At 42.5% G+C, this 18,064-nt stretch overlaps 2 protein-coding genes across 5 annotated transcripts in view; one reads left to right on the top strand and one right to left on the bottom strand.

The window, feature by feature from the left end:
- Positions 1 to 18,064, top strand: part of LOC126950211 (zinc finger protein 680) — a 473,756-nt gene that overhangs the window by 280,576 nt on the left and 175,116 nt on the right. The gene's annotated exons all lie outside the window — the stretch shown is intronic.
- Positions 1 to 18,064, bottom strand: part of ZNF107 (zinc finger protein 107) — a 49,634-nt gene that overhangs the window by 25,849 nt on the left and 5,721 nt on the right. For 2 of the 4 annotated variants that reach the window (XM_050783482.1, XM_050783483.1), the window contains exon 1: positions 10,454 to 10,613. The exons of the other annotated variants lie outside the window; for them this stretch is intronic. In XM_050783482.1, the coding sequence (XP_050639439.1) occupies positions 10,454 to 10,591 (138 nt within the window). In that variant the 5' untranslated portion in view covers positions 10,592 to 10,613. Of the gene's footprint in view, positions 1 to 10,453; positions 10,614 to 18,064 lie in introns of those variants that run through there. 4 annotated transcript variants of the gene reach the window in all.

Here is an 18,064-nt window from a genome sequence, read left to right as displayed (position 1 = left end):
ATTTTCATTGTGTTTATATTTACTGTTTTGTGACTTGTGGGAAACTACTGGATCCGCAGGAATAGAAAACATGTTGTTAAATGGAATGTCTCTGCAAGCACTGGTTTTAATAAAAAATTTTAAAAATTAGGACTCTAAAATGCATACTTTTTTTTTTCCCATTTATCTCCTTGTGGAATTCGGAAATTGTTAGCACCCACTCTAGAAAGGCACCAGCCAAAACTCTGTTCTCTTCTTATCAGTTCTGTGAGGCAAGACTCCAGGGTGGGGCCAGACCTAAATAAGGCCTCCAAAAAGGGTGAATCTGAACAGAACTGGAGCTGGGAGTAAACCCTATATATTACTCTGCTCACCCCATCAACTGTATAAATATACTAATTAGCCATTTAAACAAATCTCCTAGGGTTTTCTAGGGTAATTTTAAGATAAATACGCATTCTTAGCAAAGTAAGAGAAATAAAAATATTTAAAACTCTTGGGTCCATAAACATTCATTCAAATGATGACCTCGGAAGTCACAACAATATAAAGAAAGTGGCCCAAATAAAGCCCACACGTTTTCCCACACATCTATTCACTTTGCCAACCATATGATGCTTAATTCAACCATGTATTCACTTGCTAGTCTAGACTAACTGTTCCTAGATGGTAGGGATCATGACTGCTTTATCTATTTTTCTAATGGCCATATGGAATGGTAGCAATTAGTTTATCTGCTTGAGTCTCCAGACCTCCTCCTTGTTTTTTACCCAACTACCAGGAAACTGGAAAACTCTCAACTAGATACCAACCAAAGACATCTCTTGTATGAGGGGAGGAGCAAACACAGGATGACTAATTTCTCTTACACTGAGACAGAGGCACAATTAACCACTCTTGTCAACCTGACACAATTCTGCTCTGGACATCCTCAAATATCTCAAAGATGCCTAGGTGATTGTAAGAGAGTTCCCAGTGACCCTGGGCTGACGGCCCAAGGATAAGGCAGGCAGGAGAGACTCAGGCTGATTCTAAATAGAAAATCGAACTGCCGCAGTGGAGCTCCAGATTACGGGTCCTGATTAGCTAGCTCTTGGGCAAAAGGAAAGACAAAAATACTCTACTCCAGTATTACATTTTATGGGTAGGTATAATTGTGATATAATGACTCTCAATACTTTGTGGCCTTCATCTCTCACCCCTAAGATGCTTGTTTACTCTTACAGAATCTGTCATCAGATTCTATTTACACCTGGACCCTCTCACATAACTGTAGCAAGTCACTGAACACGATCTGAAAAGTTTTAAGAGCAACACTCTCAAAGGGAAGCTTTAAGACGTCTATGTTGACATCTCACAATGCAGAAAATGCCTCCTGTTGGTTTCCTATACATTCTCAATCCAGAGTCTGGCCCTGTCTTGTAAATTCCAGGTAGAGGCCAGACCTTACAGATTCTAGGTGGGATCAGCCTGCTTCTGCATTCTTGGGTGTTACAGCAAGTAGAGTACAACCAAAGGAGAGATTGCCTCATAGGGGCTGCTCTAGCACATTCTAAATAATACGTCTACTTGAAAGGAAAAAGCTGAAGCTACATGAATATAAGTAGAGAATTTATTTGGGCCAAGACTGGGAATTGTAACCAGGGATCAAAGATTCAAGTTGCCAGGAATCTACACTTTGATTAGCGCAGTTACAAGTGGATTTGTAAAGGCAAAAAGAGAGGGACAGAGAGTGGGCTGATACAAAGTTGCCTGTCAGAAACTCTCATTTGTTTACAAAAAAAAAACATTGATTATCGATTGGATATACATTGTTAAGCTATAGGGTGTGGGTTACAGGATCCAGTGTGTCATTATTAATTTAAATTTATAGCTACTTGTGGCAATAGCAAGCAGTTTCAAGAGAGAAATTCATAGCTCAAAGAACAGAGAAATACATAATTGTGGTATTATTTTAATGTATCTGAACCTTGTAACTAAAAGAATTTGCATTTCTCAAATAAAAGGTTTTCTTTTTTCCCAAATCTTAAGTCCCTGATTCAGAATTTGGAGCTACAAATTTAGTTCCTAGGTGGGTGCAGTAGCAGTAGGTGTCATCCACACATTTGTGGGTATTTTAAGAAGAGGAAGAAGGGGTTGGGTGTGGTGGCTCATACCTGTAACCCCAGCACTTTGGGAGGCCGAGGCAGGCCGATCACCTGAGGTCACGAGTTTGAGACCAGCCTGGCCAACATGGTGAAACCTCCCCCTTCCACTAAACATACAAAAATTAGCTGGACGTCTTGGTGCACACTTGTAATCCCAGCTACTCAGGAGGCTGAGGCAGGAGAATCATTTGAACCCAGAAAGTGGAGGTTGCAGTGAGCCAAGATCATGCCATTGCACTCCAGCCTGGGCAACAGAGTGAGACTCCATCTCAAAAAAAAAAAAAAAGAAAAAAAATAACAGGAGGAAGGGAAAAAAATGGAGATTATCATGTCTACTTAATGCACACACGTTACTCTGGGTTTCTGGGCCCCATGGTCTCTGAAATCAGCTTCTGGTCTAAAGATACAAGAGTCATTTAAAGAGGTAAAATGGTTAATCGCTGCCCTGTGAAGTATGTAGAAATCTGGCCTAGCCTCTCTAGAGGTGACTGTAGAGGACTATAACACCAAATAGGCAGAGACACAATTCTGCCTGCATATTTAGGGGACAGCATGCATTTTGCAGCACAATCGTGAGTTGACTGAAAGCCTGAAAGGAAAAGCCTCCTCTAGGTTAAAGCTTGGTTGGCACCTTATATGTTTATATGATGTGTGGCAATTCTAGACAGTGTTTGGAAAATATAACTAAAAGAAAAATTTTGTCCAGCTCCAGAGTAACTCCACAATGACAGAACAGAAAGAAAACCATTTTATTACACAATTAAACCAGAATGTGACATGTATCACAGTCAATCTGCTTAAGAGATTGCAAAGACAGAAAGACAGTCACAATAATTAGTCCACAAGTAGAAAAATTTACAGCACATGTCATACATAGTTCACCCTAAATTCACCTGGTAATTGGGAAGGCCATCCATATATGCTAATTGGTTATAATCAATGACAAAATAAACTTTTCACATCTTCATGACAAGAGGTAATTCTGCAACTTAAAGCCAGGTGCCTCCTGCCTGCCATCTCCTGGTGGCTTGTGTCCTCTCTTGACTCCTACCATCTGCCACTGAGGCAGAGTCCATAGCACAGAGCTCACACCTGGCACCCTATATATAACCCCAACTGCCACAGCAGCACTTCAATGCCACATCAGAGAGTGAAGCCTGAGCTGCAGGAGGAAAGCCTGCAGGACTCCTGGGTAGAACTGCACCTTCACAATAATGGGAATAGGTGCAGTGTTTAAACCTCAGTTTTTTATTTATAATGGTGACATGGAAATCTCTCTGCTAGATTTCCAGCAAGAGTCCATATAGAGATAGCTCCAAGAGTTCTCACTGTGACAGCCCACCTCATTCACAGACACCATGGGATAGTAATAGGGCTTCCAAAACAGACACCCAATGCATTCAAGAGAAAAACAGCTGAAAATGATTATATTGAGAGAAAAAAAAAAGATAAAAGCATCTTTAGAAAAAAACTCAGATTAGATGATTGAACAAGTCAGTCAGAAAATATTCCCCTAAAACACATTTCTCTGTAAAAACCCAAAGTGTACAGCTACCCTCAGTGTGAGAAACATGAGCATAAAGAATAAAGGCGGGCATATTCTCAGCAAAATTTTGTAAGTGTGTGTTACAGCGTGGTCTGGATTGAAGACCCAAGCAGATTTTGTGTGAGCAACAAGGCTGTTTATTCACTTGGGTGCTAGTGGGCTGAGTCTGAAAAGGGAGTCAGCCCGGAGGCGTGAGGGAGAGCAGTCTTTATAGGGCAAAGTGGCGGATGGAAAATTACAACACAGTTTTGGGACTTGTTGACTCAAGAAGTTGATCAACCAGTTGGGACAGGAACCCGCTGTTCTTCTTTTGTGGTTTTTGGTTGTTGCAGGTTTTCTGGTTCCAGGAAGTCTGGAGGCATATGTGCCGTTCACAGAGTTCTTAATGGCCCACTGTAATAATGGCCTGCTGGCAATAGTGCAGCCGTATTTTTGGGATATGACATTCCTGTCTTTTTGTTTTAATAAGAAAAGAAGTGGACGCAGAGATGTTTCTCAGGGATTCTTCAAGCGGGACTTGGGGTGGCATGGACTCCTAATCGGGAGAGAGATCTTGGGGTTGAGGTGACATTCAGGGGCAGTTAGGAGTAGCATTTGCCGCATAGATTGACTGGTAACAGCTTGAATGAGATTTTGTAGGAACTGAGAGGCTAGTCAGAAGAGACAGGGTCTGAACAGGAGAAGGAGAATGATGGAAATGAGGGGCCAAGCTTTAGGGAGAAGCCACAATGCCCAGCTCCAAAGATTGGTGTTAAGAGTCTGAAAGACGTTGCCTGATTTTAGAAGACTTTTCATTTAACCGCTGGGCAGCATCTTGTACTAGTCCAGACTGGTTGGTGTAAAAACAACAATCTTCCCCTAAAAAGGTGCACAGACCACCTTTTTCGGCGGTTAGGAGGTCTAAGCCACAGTGGTTCTGGAAAGTTACTGCTGCTAAGGAGTCTATTGGGGATTGGAGAGTAAGGGTGGATTTTACTATGTCTCGGAGGCTGAGAGATCCTTTGAGAGTGTACAATAGTAGGACAGGGAAGGGGACAAACCTGCTATTCCTGTTCCTGTGGCATTGGTAATTCCTAGTCCTATAAGCAAGGGTATTATCTGCACGGCCCTACACTGATGGACATGGGCTCTGACAGGGACTGGTAAGGTTTGGTTTCCAAGGGCAATGTCAATTTTGGGGCTTAGGAAGACTAGGGTACAGGTGCCTGTCCAGTTAGTGGGGAGGCAGACATAGGTTGAAGTTCCACACAAGAAGAATATGCCTTGGCTGGGTAGGCAGAACTGGCTGTGTATGTTAAAAAGATGTGTGAATTTGTTGTTTTCATTTTCTAACACCCCTAGGGTACTTGCCAAGGTGGCCCCCGTGAGTGGCTGAAAAGGGATGTTTGGGATAAGCTGAGTGGCTCCCAGTTTTATTTTCCCATTGGAGGAAAAATCATTTTGTATCTACTAGAAGCCACTCAGAAGGGTAGCTGAAAGCGGGGAAAGGAGGCATTTGTCAGTGGTGGGAGTGCTGCTGCAGGGGGTCCAGGGGTGAATGGTCGGTCATGCAGTGTGTATGCCTGCCATTATAAAACCCGGATTGTTTGTTAAGCAGGGAGGTGCTGATGACTTCTGGGGGCTTTGAGAAGTGGACAGGCTGTTTGAATGTAGCCGTTTGGGAGACCTGGAAGTTAATGTAGTCAGATGGGGCTTGAAGCTGCGAGGTGTAGTTGCACTGATGGAACAGGAGGTGACCTAGGGGTAGGCCTGATGACAGGTTGTGTTGGATGCATAAAGGGGCTTGGAAAGTTAAGACAGTGTTTGTAGTCACAGGGCCGTGTATGGGTTTTTCATTTCTTGTGTAATGGGTGAGGCTGGACATGTAGGAGCCTAAAAGTTGAACTGCATGTCCTGTTGGGGTATTTTCGGTCATTTCATTGATGGAGAAGTCGGCCAATGACTGCATATTTAGGAGTTGGAAAGGGCTTTTTCCTTCATAACGAGGGTGGTAAGTTAAGTTAGTAACTACCCAGTTTTTGTGGGAATGGGAGTGGCAACATAAGTGGTAGCTGATAGAGAAATGCAAAGCCAGCAGTCCTTTGCCAAAGAAGGCTTGGACTGGTTTAACAGAAAGTGGGTTGAGAGTTTTCTAGAGGTAATTAGGCATTACTGGAAGTGGGCGTGCGGCCATGCGGGGCAGCCAAAGGAGCAGGAGGGATAGATAAAGTGAGTAGGAAGGTAAATAGAGGCGTTTCATCTGGGGAGAAGTCATACAGGGTGCCCTAAAAGATGAGACCATCTATCCGGTTAAAGAGAGAATCTAAGGTGGGAGTTTGGGGATGAAACCAGGACATGTCTTAGCAAATAGAGTGGAGGAAGAGGGTGAAGCAGCAGGGTGGACAGGAGCAGGACATTTAAGTTTCTTCAGGGATTCGGGTGAGTTTTAACGAGGTCGAGGAGAGTACTTGTAACTTCCAAGAGGAGGAAGAAGGGTCAGGCTGAGTGTCAGATGGACACAGCTTTACTCTGGAAGGATGAATCCACTGAGGAGGATCTTTGTAAGCGGACAGCTGTTGGGGTGCTATAAATGACCAGGAAGGGTCCTGTCCACCGAGGTTGTAGAGATCGGGGGGTTCAGCTCTTTATCAGGATGGGCTGTCCAGCCAGTGTCCTCATATGGCTGGGTATCTGGGGTGGGTTAGCACCTGATGGTTAGCAGCTTGACGGATTTCATTCCTAGCCTGTTGGAGGACTGGGTAAATAGTCCCCAAGAGGACTGGTGTCTGGGATGAGGTTGGGCCCGAGTAGAAAAGTACTACCATATAAGAGTTCGAATGGGCTATGCCCGGTAGGTTCATGGGCAGTGGCTCAGATCCGGAGGAGCACAAGTGGTAGGAGAACAGTCCAGTCCTTTCGGAGCTGGAGGGTGAGTTTTTAAGAGGCTGCTGGCTCTTTCAATCTTTCCTAAGGAATGAGGATGGTATGGGGTGTGGAGATTCCACTGGATGCCAAGGGCCTGGGAAACTGCCTGGGTGATTTGGCTAATGAAAGCTGGACCATTGTCAGACTGGATGGAAGTAGGGAGGCCGAAACAAAGAATAATATCTGTTAGAAGAGAAGTAATAACTGCTGCAGCCTTTTCAGATCCAGTAGGGAAAGCCATGACCCATCTGGCGAAGGTATCAACCCAAACTAGGAGGTACTTATATTTTTTGACATGAGGCATATGAGTGAAGTCAATTTGCCAATCTTGTGTAGTAGTAAACTCTCGGGCCCGATGTGTTGTGAAAGGAGGGGGCCTAAGAAAACCTTGGGGATTGGTGGAGTGGCAGATGGAACATTGAGAGGTGATTGCTTTAAGGATGGACTTCCACGATGAGAAATAAATAAGGGGCTCTAGGAGGTGAGCCAAAGGCTTGTACCCTACACGCAAGCAGTCATGGAAGGATGAGAGAATAGATTGCGCTTCTGAGGCAGGAAGAAGGAACTTTCTGTGATCTAAGAACCACTTGCCTTGTGAGTTGGAAAGGACAAGTAGAGCAGGCTTTCAGAACAAGAGTAGGTAGGGATGATAGATGAGAAAGAAACGTACTGGCCTTTTGGAGCACAGACTGGAACGTCTGCAGACACTGAGGCATTTGCCACCTCTTTTGCTGTTTTATTGGCGTGGGCATTTGCTTTAGCGACAGGGTCTGTCGGTTTTTGGTGTCCTCTGCAGTGGACACAACTCCAGCCTTGGCAGGCAGGAGAGTAGCCTTAAGGAGGAACTTTATGATAAAGGCATTGATAATGGAAGACCCTTGTGTGGTTAGAAAACCTCTTTCCGCCCAGATGGCAGCATTGTGATGAAGGATGTGGAAAGCATACTTGGAATCAGTATAAATATTGATGAGGGGACATTCGGTACCCTTTAGAGTCTAAATGCTGAAGGAGTAGGAGGATATTCTGTTGGGAGGATTCCTAGGAGGGACTGCAGAGAAGATCATCAACATATCAGATGAGGTAGGAAAAGGAAGGCTGAAAAGAGAGTAGGTTGCAGGCAAGGGCTTGGCTAAAATAATGAGGGTTATCCCGGAAGCCCTGGGAAGAATGGTCCAGCTTAGTTGTTGGGACTGATGGGTGTCAGGGTCAGTCCAGGTGAAGGCAAAAAGAGGTTGAGAGGAGGGGTGTAGGGGAATGGTGTAGAAGGCATCTTTTAGGTTGAGAACGGAATAATAGGTAGTGGAGGGAGGTACTTTGGACAAGAGAGCATATGAGTTTGACACTATAGGATGGATGGAAAGTACAATCTGACTGATGAGACAAAGGTCTCGAACTAATCTGTAGGACTTGTCTGGTTTTTGAAAGGGAAGGATGGCAGAGTTAACAGGTACTAAGATGCCACGTTGTAAAAAGCAGGTAAAAAGGCTTTAGGCCTTTTAGGGGTGGCATAGGGATAGGGTACTGGCATTGGGCAGGGTGAGAATGGTTTGGCTTCAAAGGGATGACGAGGTGGGAGTGATCTGTAGCAAGGGAGGGAGAGGTGATATCCCAGACCTTGGGGCTAAGGAAGGGAGACATTAGAGGAGCTTGTGGGGTTGGTGAGGGGTTGGGGAGAAGGCTGGCAAGGAGATGTGGCTGTAGCCCAGGAATAGTGAGGGAGGCAGACAGTTTTGTTAGGATGTCTCGGCTGAGCAGAGGGAATGGACAAGTGGGGATGACTAGGAAGGAGTGCAAAAAGGAGTGCTGACCTAGTTGACACCACACCATTGGAATCTGGAGAGGTCTGGAGGCTTTGCCGTCAATTCCCACAACAGCAGTCATGGAGGCTAAGGAGACAGGTCCTTGAAAGGAGGGAAGGGTGGAGTGGGTGGCCCCCATATCAATCAAAAAGGGGATGGACTTACTCTCCACCTTAAGAGTTACCTGAGGTCCATGATGGTCCGGGGGCCTTTGAGGTGTTCGGGCAGTGTCATTCCTCAGCCACCAAGCCGATGACATCAGGGAAGGAGTCAGCCAGGGGGCTGTGGGGTTGAGCTCCAGGAGCTCTAGGGATGGCAGCTTGAGTTGGACAGTCTGACTTCCAGTGAGGGCCAGCACAAACAGGGCATGACTTAGGAGGTATCCCAGGCTGCAGGCATTCCTTGTCCCAGTGGCCATTTTTATGGCACTTGAAGCATGGCCCTGGAGGGGCTGCTGGGCGCTGCGATCTGGACGCCTTGAAATCCCTACGGGCCATTGGTGTGGTTGGGGTTCATCTAACAGCGGAGGCAAGCATCTGTAATTCAGAAATACGCTGCCACCGGATAGCCTCTTCCCTGTTACTGAACACCTTAAAGGCAAGGTTAATTAAATCCTGTTGTGGGATTTGAGGGCCAGATTCTAATTTTTGAAGTTTTTTTTTAACATCGGGAGCTGACTGGGTAATAAAATGCACATTAAGAATAAGTTGGCCTTCTGGCCCTTCAAGGTCTAAAGCTGTATACCGTCTGAGAGTGGCAGTCAGACAGGCCATAAACTGGGCTGGATTTTCGTCCTTGCCATGAGTGGTTTAACTTATCATTAATGATTGCCTTATATGCAGCTTTTTGGAGTCCCTCTACTAAGCAAGTGATCATATAATCTCGCCTGGCCGTACCAGGAGATCCTGTTTGATAGTTCCACTGGGGCTCTTCACGGGGGACCTCCCTGGCATCTTCCTGGAGACCTAGTTCAAGGCGCCAGTGGTCATCTGCATAGGACTGAGCTAGGGCCCAAACTCGCTCCCTTCGGGAGTGAGTATAGAAGTGAGGATGACATTTAAGTCACTCCAGGTGAGGTTACAAGACTGAGCTAAATATTGAAATTCCTAGATATATTTAGTGGAGTCTGATGGAAAAGAACCTAAACACTGGCTGACCTGAGACAGGTCAGACAGGGAGAAAGAAACATGAACTCAGACTATTCCTTCAGCTCCAGCCACCTCTCAAAAGGGAAAGAGAGGGGTGGGAGGAGGGGGATTAGAAGTGGGACCAAATTGTAAGCCAGATCGGGTATGGGGCGGAGTGGGGACAGAAGGGATATAGGGAGGCGCAGTATGGGTAGAAGGGGGACTGGGGTCTGGAGAAGGGTTGGGACCGGAGTTGGACGGGCAGAAAGGAGAAATATCGGAAGGGTTTGTGGACAGGGAGGACTCGCTGTCGCCAGAGGGTGGTAGGGGAGCAGACAGGAAGGACAGAAGGAGAATTTGAGATGAATCACATTGGGAACAAGGGCTGGGGAGGGACAGAAGTGTAAAACATGCCTGGATGTATGGAACCTCAAACCATTTGCCCATTTTGTGACAAAAGTTGTCTAAGTCCTGCAAAATAGAGAAATTGAAAGTGCCGTTTTCCAGCCACTGAGAGCCACTGTCTAATTTATATTGGGGCCACGTCATATTACAGAAGAAAATGAGATGTTTAGGTTCCAGATCAGGTGAAAGACACAGGGGTTTTAGATTCTTAAGGACACAGGCCAAGGGAGGAGGAGGAGGAATGGAGGGCAGAAGGTTGCCCATGATGGACAGTGGAGGACTAAAGAAACAGAGAGACAGAGAGAGAGAAATTAGGAGGAGAGCAACCACAAGGACCTTCAGCAGGTGTCCCCAACTGGAGTCCTGAATTGTGCAGTGGATGAGTGACCAAGACGCACGTCCCTGTGGTTGACCACTCACCTAGGGAAGACTATCTTCCCGGAGATAATCCATGACCAATGTTAGATTTAGGAAACACAGACAGCGAGTGTCCTCTGCTCTCTCTTTAAGAAAAGGAAAGTTTGAGAAAGGACGGAGGTCTCTTACCGATTCGAAGGCAGAGGCGGGGCTTTTACAGAGCCAGTCCAAGGTACCGAGGTCGCGACTGGGTCTCTTCAAGAAGTCAGGGGATGGGGTTAGGGGACACGACTCCCAAAGGAGTTCCCCTATCCCAGGTTTCGGCATCAAATGTGTGTTACAGCGCAGTCTGGATTGAAGAGACGACCCAAGCAGGCTTTATGTGAGCTCGCGCCCAAGTGAATAAACAGCCTCACTGCTCACACAAAGCCTGCCTGGGTCATCTCTTCAATCCAGACTACAACTTAACACAAAGTAAGGTTCCTCTTTCATTTCTGCTGCTCTCTTATCTTCTAGCCATTGAATGGGAGATCTATACTGGAATATGCCTGACAATTTCCACCAAAACATTTTGATGAACAATTGGAATAGGACTTTGTTAATATAGTGGAATATATTTGAGCTTGCATCATGGCTAACTGAAGAGCTATTACGGTTTTTGAGTGGCCACATCACCCTTGTTTATTTGTCTTGTAATAGCAGCATTCCAATTTAGTGAAACAAAAGATACTAAAATCATGCTTCCCTAATATTATCTCTACTGAATAAATCAGTAAGCATATCATATCCACTGTAATAATTTGGTAGTAAATTTTCTTTCATATTGGATAAAATATCTAAGCATAAATAATTTTAATGTACTAGTCATACTATACATAGGATTTTAAAATATTGTATGTAACCATAATTAAAACACTTTATATTTCAAAAGTATGAATAACAATATTAAAATGACTAAGGGATTCACTCAAAATAAATAAATTCATTCAAAATAAATAAATATTGAATATTTATTTTGTAATATTCATTCAAAATAAATATTCAATATTAAAATGACTAAGGGATTCATTCAAAATAAATACTAGTGTAGAAAATACTGTTTAATTGATATGAATGCAGTTTGTCTACAAATGCTACACCTAACTAGGCTAATTGTTCTGAAGTAATAAATAGAAACCAAACAACAACTACATACTCCACTGTTCAGTTCATACACTGAACCTCGCTTTTGCAATGGAAGTATTTCAGTCTGCAAATAACAGATAATTACCTTGGATAATCTGTTTTCTGTCAAAGGAATTTACTCAGCATTTTTTAGTCTTCATCATTCTGTATTGCTAAATTTAATACTATCTTTGTGCTCAACTTTTGTGTGCTCTTAAAATGAGCTTTGATTTAAACAAATCTGTGTCTACTTTAAAAGATTAAAAATTTTACAAAAAATTGGCCAAAGCAAAAACAAAGCAATAAATCTGAGGTCTTAGAGACAATCCCAAATCAAGAACAATGACCAAAAATTTATTTAGCTATTAACATAATTTACGTATCTTTCAAAACAACAAAGACAAAAATCTACATATAATTTAAATCCTTTAAGAAAAAAGAGATTAGCAAAATATCCTCCGTTATTTTCACATGGGAGAATAAAGCCTCTTATTTTTAATTTTCTCCTACAACAGACAGGTCTCTGGACATGTTTTTGAATTCTTGGACAATTTTTTTTGTTTTTTTGGATACGGAGTCTCGCTCTGTCGCCCAGGCTGGAGTGCAGTGGTGCGATCTCGGCTCACTGCAAGCTCCTCCTCCCAGGTTCACACCATTCTCCTGCCTCAGCCTCCCAAGCAGCTGGGACTACAGGTGCCCGCCACCACACCCGGCTAATTTTTTGTATTTTTAGTAGAGATGGGGTTTCACTGTGTTAGCCAGGACGGTCTTGATCTCCTGACCTCATGATCCACCTGCCTCAGCCTCCCAAAGTGCTTGGGATTACAGGCATGAGCCACCGTGCCCAGCTAAACTCTTGGACATCTTAATTTTGCACACTGTGTGCAACTGAAAGAATGTTAACAGAAAAAAAAAAAAAAAAAAAAAAAAAAACCGGAGAGAGAAAGGTGTTATAAAAAATCCAGCGAGGTGCGGTTGCTCATGCCTGTAAAACCAGCACTTTGGGAGACCAACGTGGGTGGATCACCTAAGGTCACAAGTTCGAGACCAGACTGACCAATATGGCAAAACCCCGTCTCTACTAAAAATACAAAACTTTGCCAGGCATGGTGATGCATGCCTGTAATCCCAGCTACTTGGGAGGCTGAGGCAGGCGAATGGCTTGAACCTGGGAGGCAGAGGTTGCAGTGAGCCAAAATCATGCCACGGCACTCCAGCCTGGGCAACAAAAGTGAAACTCCACCTCAAAAAAAAAAAAAAAAAAAAAAATCTATGGGTTTGTTAATCAAGAAAAATGACAAGAGAAATCTCAATCATTTTAGGAGGTTTTTTTGCCAAAGTTAAGGATATGTGCCCTGGAGACAAGTCTATGTCTTTCTTCCAAGATGATTTTGAGGGCTTCAAGTTTAAAGGGAAAAGGGTGGGATACTGGTAAGTACACAATTTTCATGTAAGAAGAGGAGAGAAAAATACAGTCATTCATGCCTTTGTCTGGCTCAGTGAATCTGCATTTTTTTTTTTTTAAACATCAGATGACATAGACAAATAGGGCAGAAGAAAAATGCAGGGAACCTGAATTTTTACATAAGATAACACAGACAAAATGGGGCAGAGGAACAGATAGGCATTTGAGTCTGATGGAAAGGGAAGTGACTGAACCTATAAACTATCAATTTACATTTCTATGATAAAATTTTAACAGAAACACTTTGGGGTAAAGATCTGCAGCTCACTAGGAATTTTATTGTGGACACGTATCGGGGGAGGTATGCAGCTTTTCATCTTGTAGCCATCTTATTTAGGAACCAAAAGGGAAAGGCAGGTTTGTGTGACCCAGTTCTCAGATTAACTTTTCTGTTTGGCTTACTGAGTTTGGAGTCCCAAGATTTAATTTGCTTTCACATGTGCACATGAATAAAGCAATTTCTTAAAGGTGTATAGAGAGACTTAGATTCTGACACAATAATAGTGGGAGACTGCAACACCCCACAGACACTAATAAATCATTGAGGCAGAAAATTAACAAAGATATCAGGACCTAAATGCAACACTTGACCAAATAGTCCTAATAGACAGCTACAGAATTCTTCATCTACAAATAACATAATATACATTTTTCTCATCACCACATGGCACATACTCTAAAACTGACCAATTTTTAATCAGAATAAAACAATTCTCAGCAAATCCAAACATCCCATAATTATACCAACCACACACTCAGATCACAGCCTGATGAAAATACAATGGAATACAAAGAAAACCACTTGAAACCATACAATTACATACAAATTAAAAAACCTGGGCCGGGCATGGTGGCTCACGCCTGTAATCCAGCACTTTGGGAGGCAGAGGCAGGCAGATCACTTGAGGTCAGGAGTTTGAGACCAGCCTGACCAACATGGTGAAACCCCACCTCTATTAAAAACAAAAAAATTAGCCAGGCATGGTGGTGGGAGGCTGAGGCAGAGAATCATTTGAGCCTGGGAGGCAGAGGTTGCAGTGAGTCGAGATCATGCCACTGCACTCCAGCCTGGGTGACAGAGTGAGACTCTGTCTCAAAGAACAAACAAACACCTGCACCTGAATGACTTTTGGGTAAATAATAAAATTAAGGGAGAAATCAAGAAGTTCTTAGGAACAAATGAGAACAAAGTACTGCAACACAGCTGACCTAGTGTTAAGAGGGAAATTTACAGCACCAAATGTTCACATTAAAAAGTTAAAAAGATCTCAATTTAACAAACTGACATTATAAATAAAAGAATGAGAGCAGCAAGAGGAAACCAACTTCTAAACTAGCAGAGGGCAAGAAATAACCAAAATCACATCTGTACCAAAGGAAATTTAGACATGAAAAACTATACAAAAGATCAAGAAACCTAGGAGTTAAATCTTTGAAAAAATTAATGAGTTAAATAAACCACTAGTTAGATTCATGAAGACAAGATCTAAATAAACACAATTAGAAATGACAAAAGAGGCATTACCACTGACCCCACAAAAATACAAATAACTGTTGAAGTCTGCTATGAACACCTCTATGCACACAAACTAGAAAATCTAAAAGAAATGGATCAATTCCCGAACAAATACATCCTCCCAAGACTGAGCAAACATAGAAATTGAATCCCTGAATAGACCAATAACAAGCTCCAAAACTGAATTACTAATAATTAGCCAAGCAACCGAAAAAAGACCGGGACCAGAGAGATTTACAGCTGAATTTTACCAGATGTACAAAGAAGAGCTGGTACCATTTCTCCTAAAACTATTCCAAAAAATTGAGAAGGCACTCTTCCCATCCCACTATATAAGAATGGTATCATATGATACCAAAACCTGACAGAGACATAACCAAAAAAGAAAATTTCAGGTCAATATCCTTGATGACCATTTATGCAAAAATCATCAGCAAAATACCGGGAAATTGAATCCAGCTAATCATAAAAGCTAATCCACTATGATCAAGTAGACTTTATCCCTGGCATATGAGGTTAGTTCAACATACACAAATCAATAAATGTGATTCATCACATAAACAGAAATACAGACAAAAACCACAAGATTATCTCAATAGATGCAGAAGAAGCTTTCAATAAAATTTAACATCCTTCGCATTAAAATAACTAAAGGCCCTCAACAAAGTAGGCATTGAAGGTACATACTTCAAAATAATGAGTTATCTGTGAGGAACCCACAACCAACATACGGGATGGACAAAGCTGGAAGCATTTCTCCATGAAAACTGGCACAAGACAAGGATGCTTTCTCTCACCACTCCTATTCAACATAGAACTGGTAGTCCTCACTAGAGCAATGAGGCAAAAGACAAAAATAAAAGGCATCCAAATAGGAACCAAACAAGTCAAACTATCCCTGTTTGCAGACAACACATCAAGAAAAGCCTATAGTCCCCACAGAAAAGCTCCATAAACTGAAAAGTAACTGAAGCAAAATTTCAGAATACAAAATAAATGCACAAAAATAAGTAGCATCCCTCTACATCAACAACATCCAAGCCGAAAACCAAATCAAAAACACAATCTCATTCACAATTGCTACAAAAGAATAAAATATTTAGGAATACAGCTAACCAGGGAGGTGAAAGATCTCTACAATAACAATCAAAAACACTGCTTAAAGAAGTTAGATATGACACAAATAAATGGAAAGTCATTTTATGCTCATGGATAGAAAAGATCAAAATTATTAAAATGGCCATACTGCCCAAAGAAATGTACAGATCTAATATTACTCCCATCAAACTACCAAAAACATTCTTAGCAGAACTTTAAAAAAAAAAAAAAAAAAGATTTTAAAATTTATATGGAACAACAAAGAGCTCGAATAGCCAAGGCAATTCTAAGCAAAAAGAACAAAGCTGGAGGCATTGCATTACCTGAATTCAAACTATACTTCAGGGCTACAGTAACCAAAGAAGCATGGTACTGGTTTAAAAAAAAAAAAAAAAAAAGACAAACAACAACAACAACAACAACAACAACAACAAAAACCAGACCAATAGACCAGGGCAACAGAATAGAGCCCAGAAATAATGCCACACACCTACAGCCATTTGGTCTTTTGACAAAGCTGACAAGAGGAATGCAGGAAGAATTCCGTATTTAATAAATGATGCTAGAATAACTAGCTAACACTATATAGAACATTGAAAGTGGATACCCTTCCTACACCATATATAAAAATCAACTCAAGATGAGTTACAGATTTAAATGTAAAACTTAAAATTATAAAATACCCTGAAAGATAACCTAGGAAATACCATTCTAACATACAAACTGACAGAGATTTCATGATGAAGATGTCAAAAGCAATTGCAACAAAAGCTAAAATTGACAAATAGGACCTAATTAAACTAGCTATTTCACAGCAGTGGAAACTATCAACAGACAACCTACAGAATAAAATAAAATATTTGCAAACTATGCTTCTGACAAAGGTCTAATATCCAGTATCTATAAGAAATTTAAAGAAATTTATAAGAAAAACACAACCTTATTAAAAAGTAGGCAAAAAAATATGAACAGACACTTTTCAAAAGAAGACATACATGTGGCTAAAAAGCAAATTTAAAAAATGCTCGGTCAGGCGTGGTGGCTCATGCCTGTAATCCCAGCACTTTGGGAGGCCAAGGCGGGTAGATCATGAGGTCAGGAGTTCGAGACCAGCCTGACTAAGATGGTGAAACCCTGTCTCTCCTAAAAATACAAAAATTAGCCAGGCACGGTGGCAGGCACCTGTAATCCCAGCTACTCGGGAGGCTGAGGCAGGAGAATCACTTGAACTCAGGCAGGAGAGGTTGCAGTGAGCCGAGATCATGCCACTGCACTCCAGCCTGGGTGACAAAGTGAGACTCCATCTCAAATAAATAAATAAATACTCATCACTGGGCCGGGCGCGGTGGCTCAAGCCTGTAATCCCAGCACTTTGGGAAGCCGAGACGGGTGGATCACGAGGTCAGGAGATCGAGACCATCCTGGCTAACCCGGTGAAACCCCGTCTCTACTAAAAAATACAAAAAACTAGCCGGGCGAGGTGGCGGGCGCCTGTAGTCCCAGCTACTTGGGAGGCTGAGGCAGGAGAATGGCGTGAACCCGGGAGGCGGAGCTTGCAGTGAGCTGAGATCCGGCCACTGCACTCCAGCTTGGGCGACAGAGCGAGACTCCGTCTCAAAAAATAAATAAATAAATACTCATCACTAATCATTAGAGAAATGCAGAGAAAAACTGCAATGAGATACCATCTCACACCAGTCAGAATGGCTACTGTTAATAAGAGATGCTGGCAAGGTTGAAGAGAAAAGGGAATGCTTATATACTGCCTGTGGGAGCGTAAATTAGTTCAACCATTGTGAAAAGCAGTGTGGTGATTCCTCACAGAACTAGAAACAGAATTATCATTTGACCCAGATACCTCATAATTGGGTTTATACCCAAAGAAATATAAATTATTCTGTCATAGAGACACGTGCACATGCATGTTCACTGCAGCACTATTCACACAGCAAAGACATGGAATCAACCTAAATACCTATTAATGGTAGACTGGATAAAGAAAATATGGTATGGTAGGGCATGGTGACTCACACATGTAACCACAGCACTTTCATAAGCTGAGGCATGTGGATTTCCGGAACTCAAAAGTTCAAAACCAGACTGAGCAATGTGAAAGAACCACGTCTTTACAAAAAACACAAAAAGAAAAATTAGCCAGGCATAACGGTACACACCTGTCGGTACACACTTGGGGGCTGAGGTAGGACTGCTTGAGCCAGGGAGGCTGAGGCTGCAGAGAACCAAGATGACACCACTGCACTTCAGCCTGTGCGACAGGATGAGACCCTGTCTCCAAAAATAATTATAATAAAAATAAAATACAACAAAATATTTAATACAAACAAAATATGATACATCAACATCATGGAATACCATGTGGCGATAAAAAAGAACAAGAGCATGTCCTTCGCAGCAACATGGATAGAGCTGGAGACCATTAGCCTTAGAAAACTAATGCAGAAACAGAAACCCAAATATATTTTCTCATGTATAAGAGCTAAATAATAAGAACATATGGACACAAAGAGGGGCACAACAGAGGCCTAGTTGAGGGTGG

This window comes from Macaca thibetana, chromosome 3 (genome assembly GCF_024542745.1).
Source record: "Macaca thibetana thibetana isolate TM-01 chromosome 3, ASM2454274v1, whole genome shotgun sequence".
In the NCBI taxonomy this organism is placed as follows: Eukaryota; Metazoa; Chordata; class Mammalia; order Primates; family Cercopithecidae; genus Macaca; species Macaca thibetana.
The sequence above is the reverse complement of the archived record's forward strand: the minus strand, read 5'-3'. Positions and strand labels throughout refer to the sequence as shown.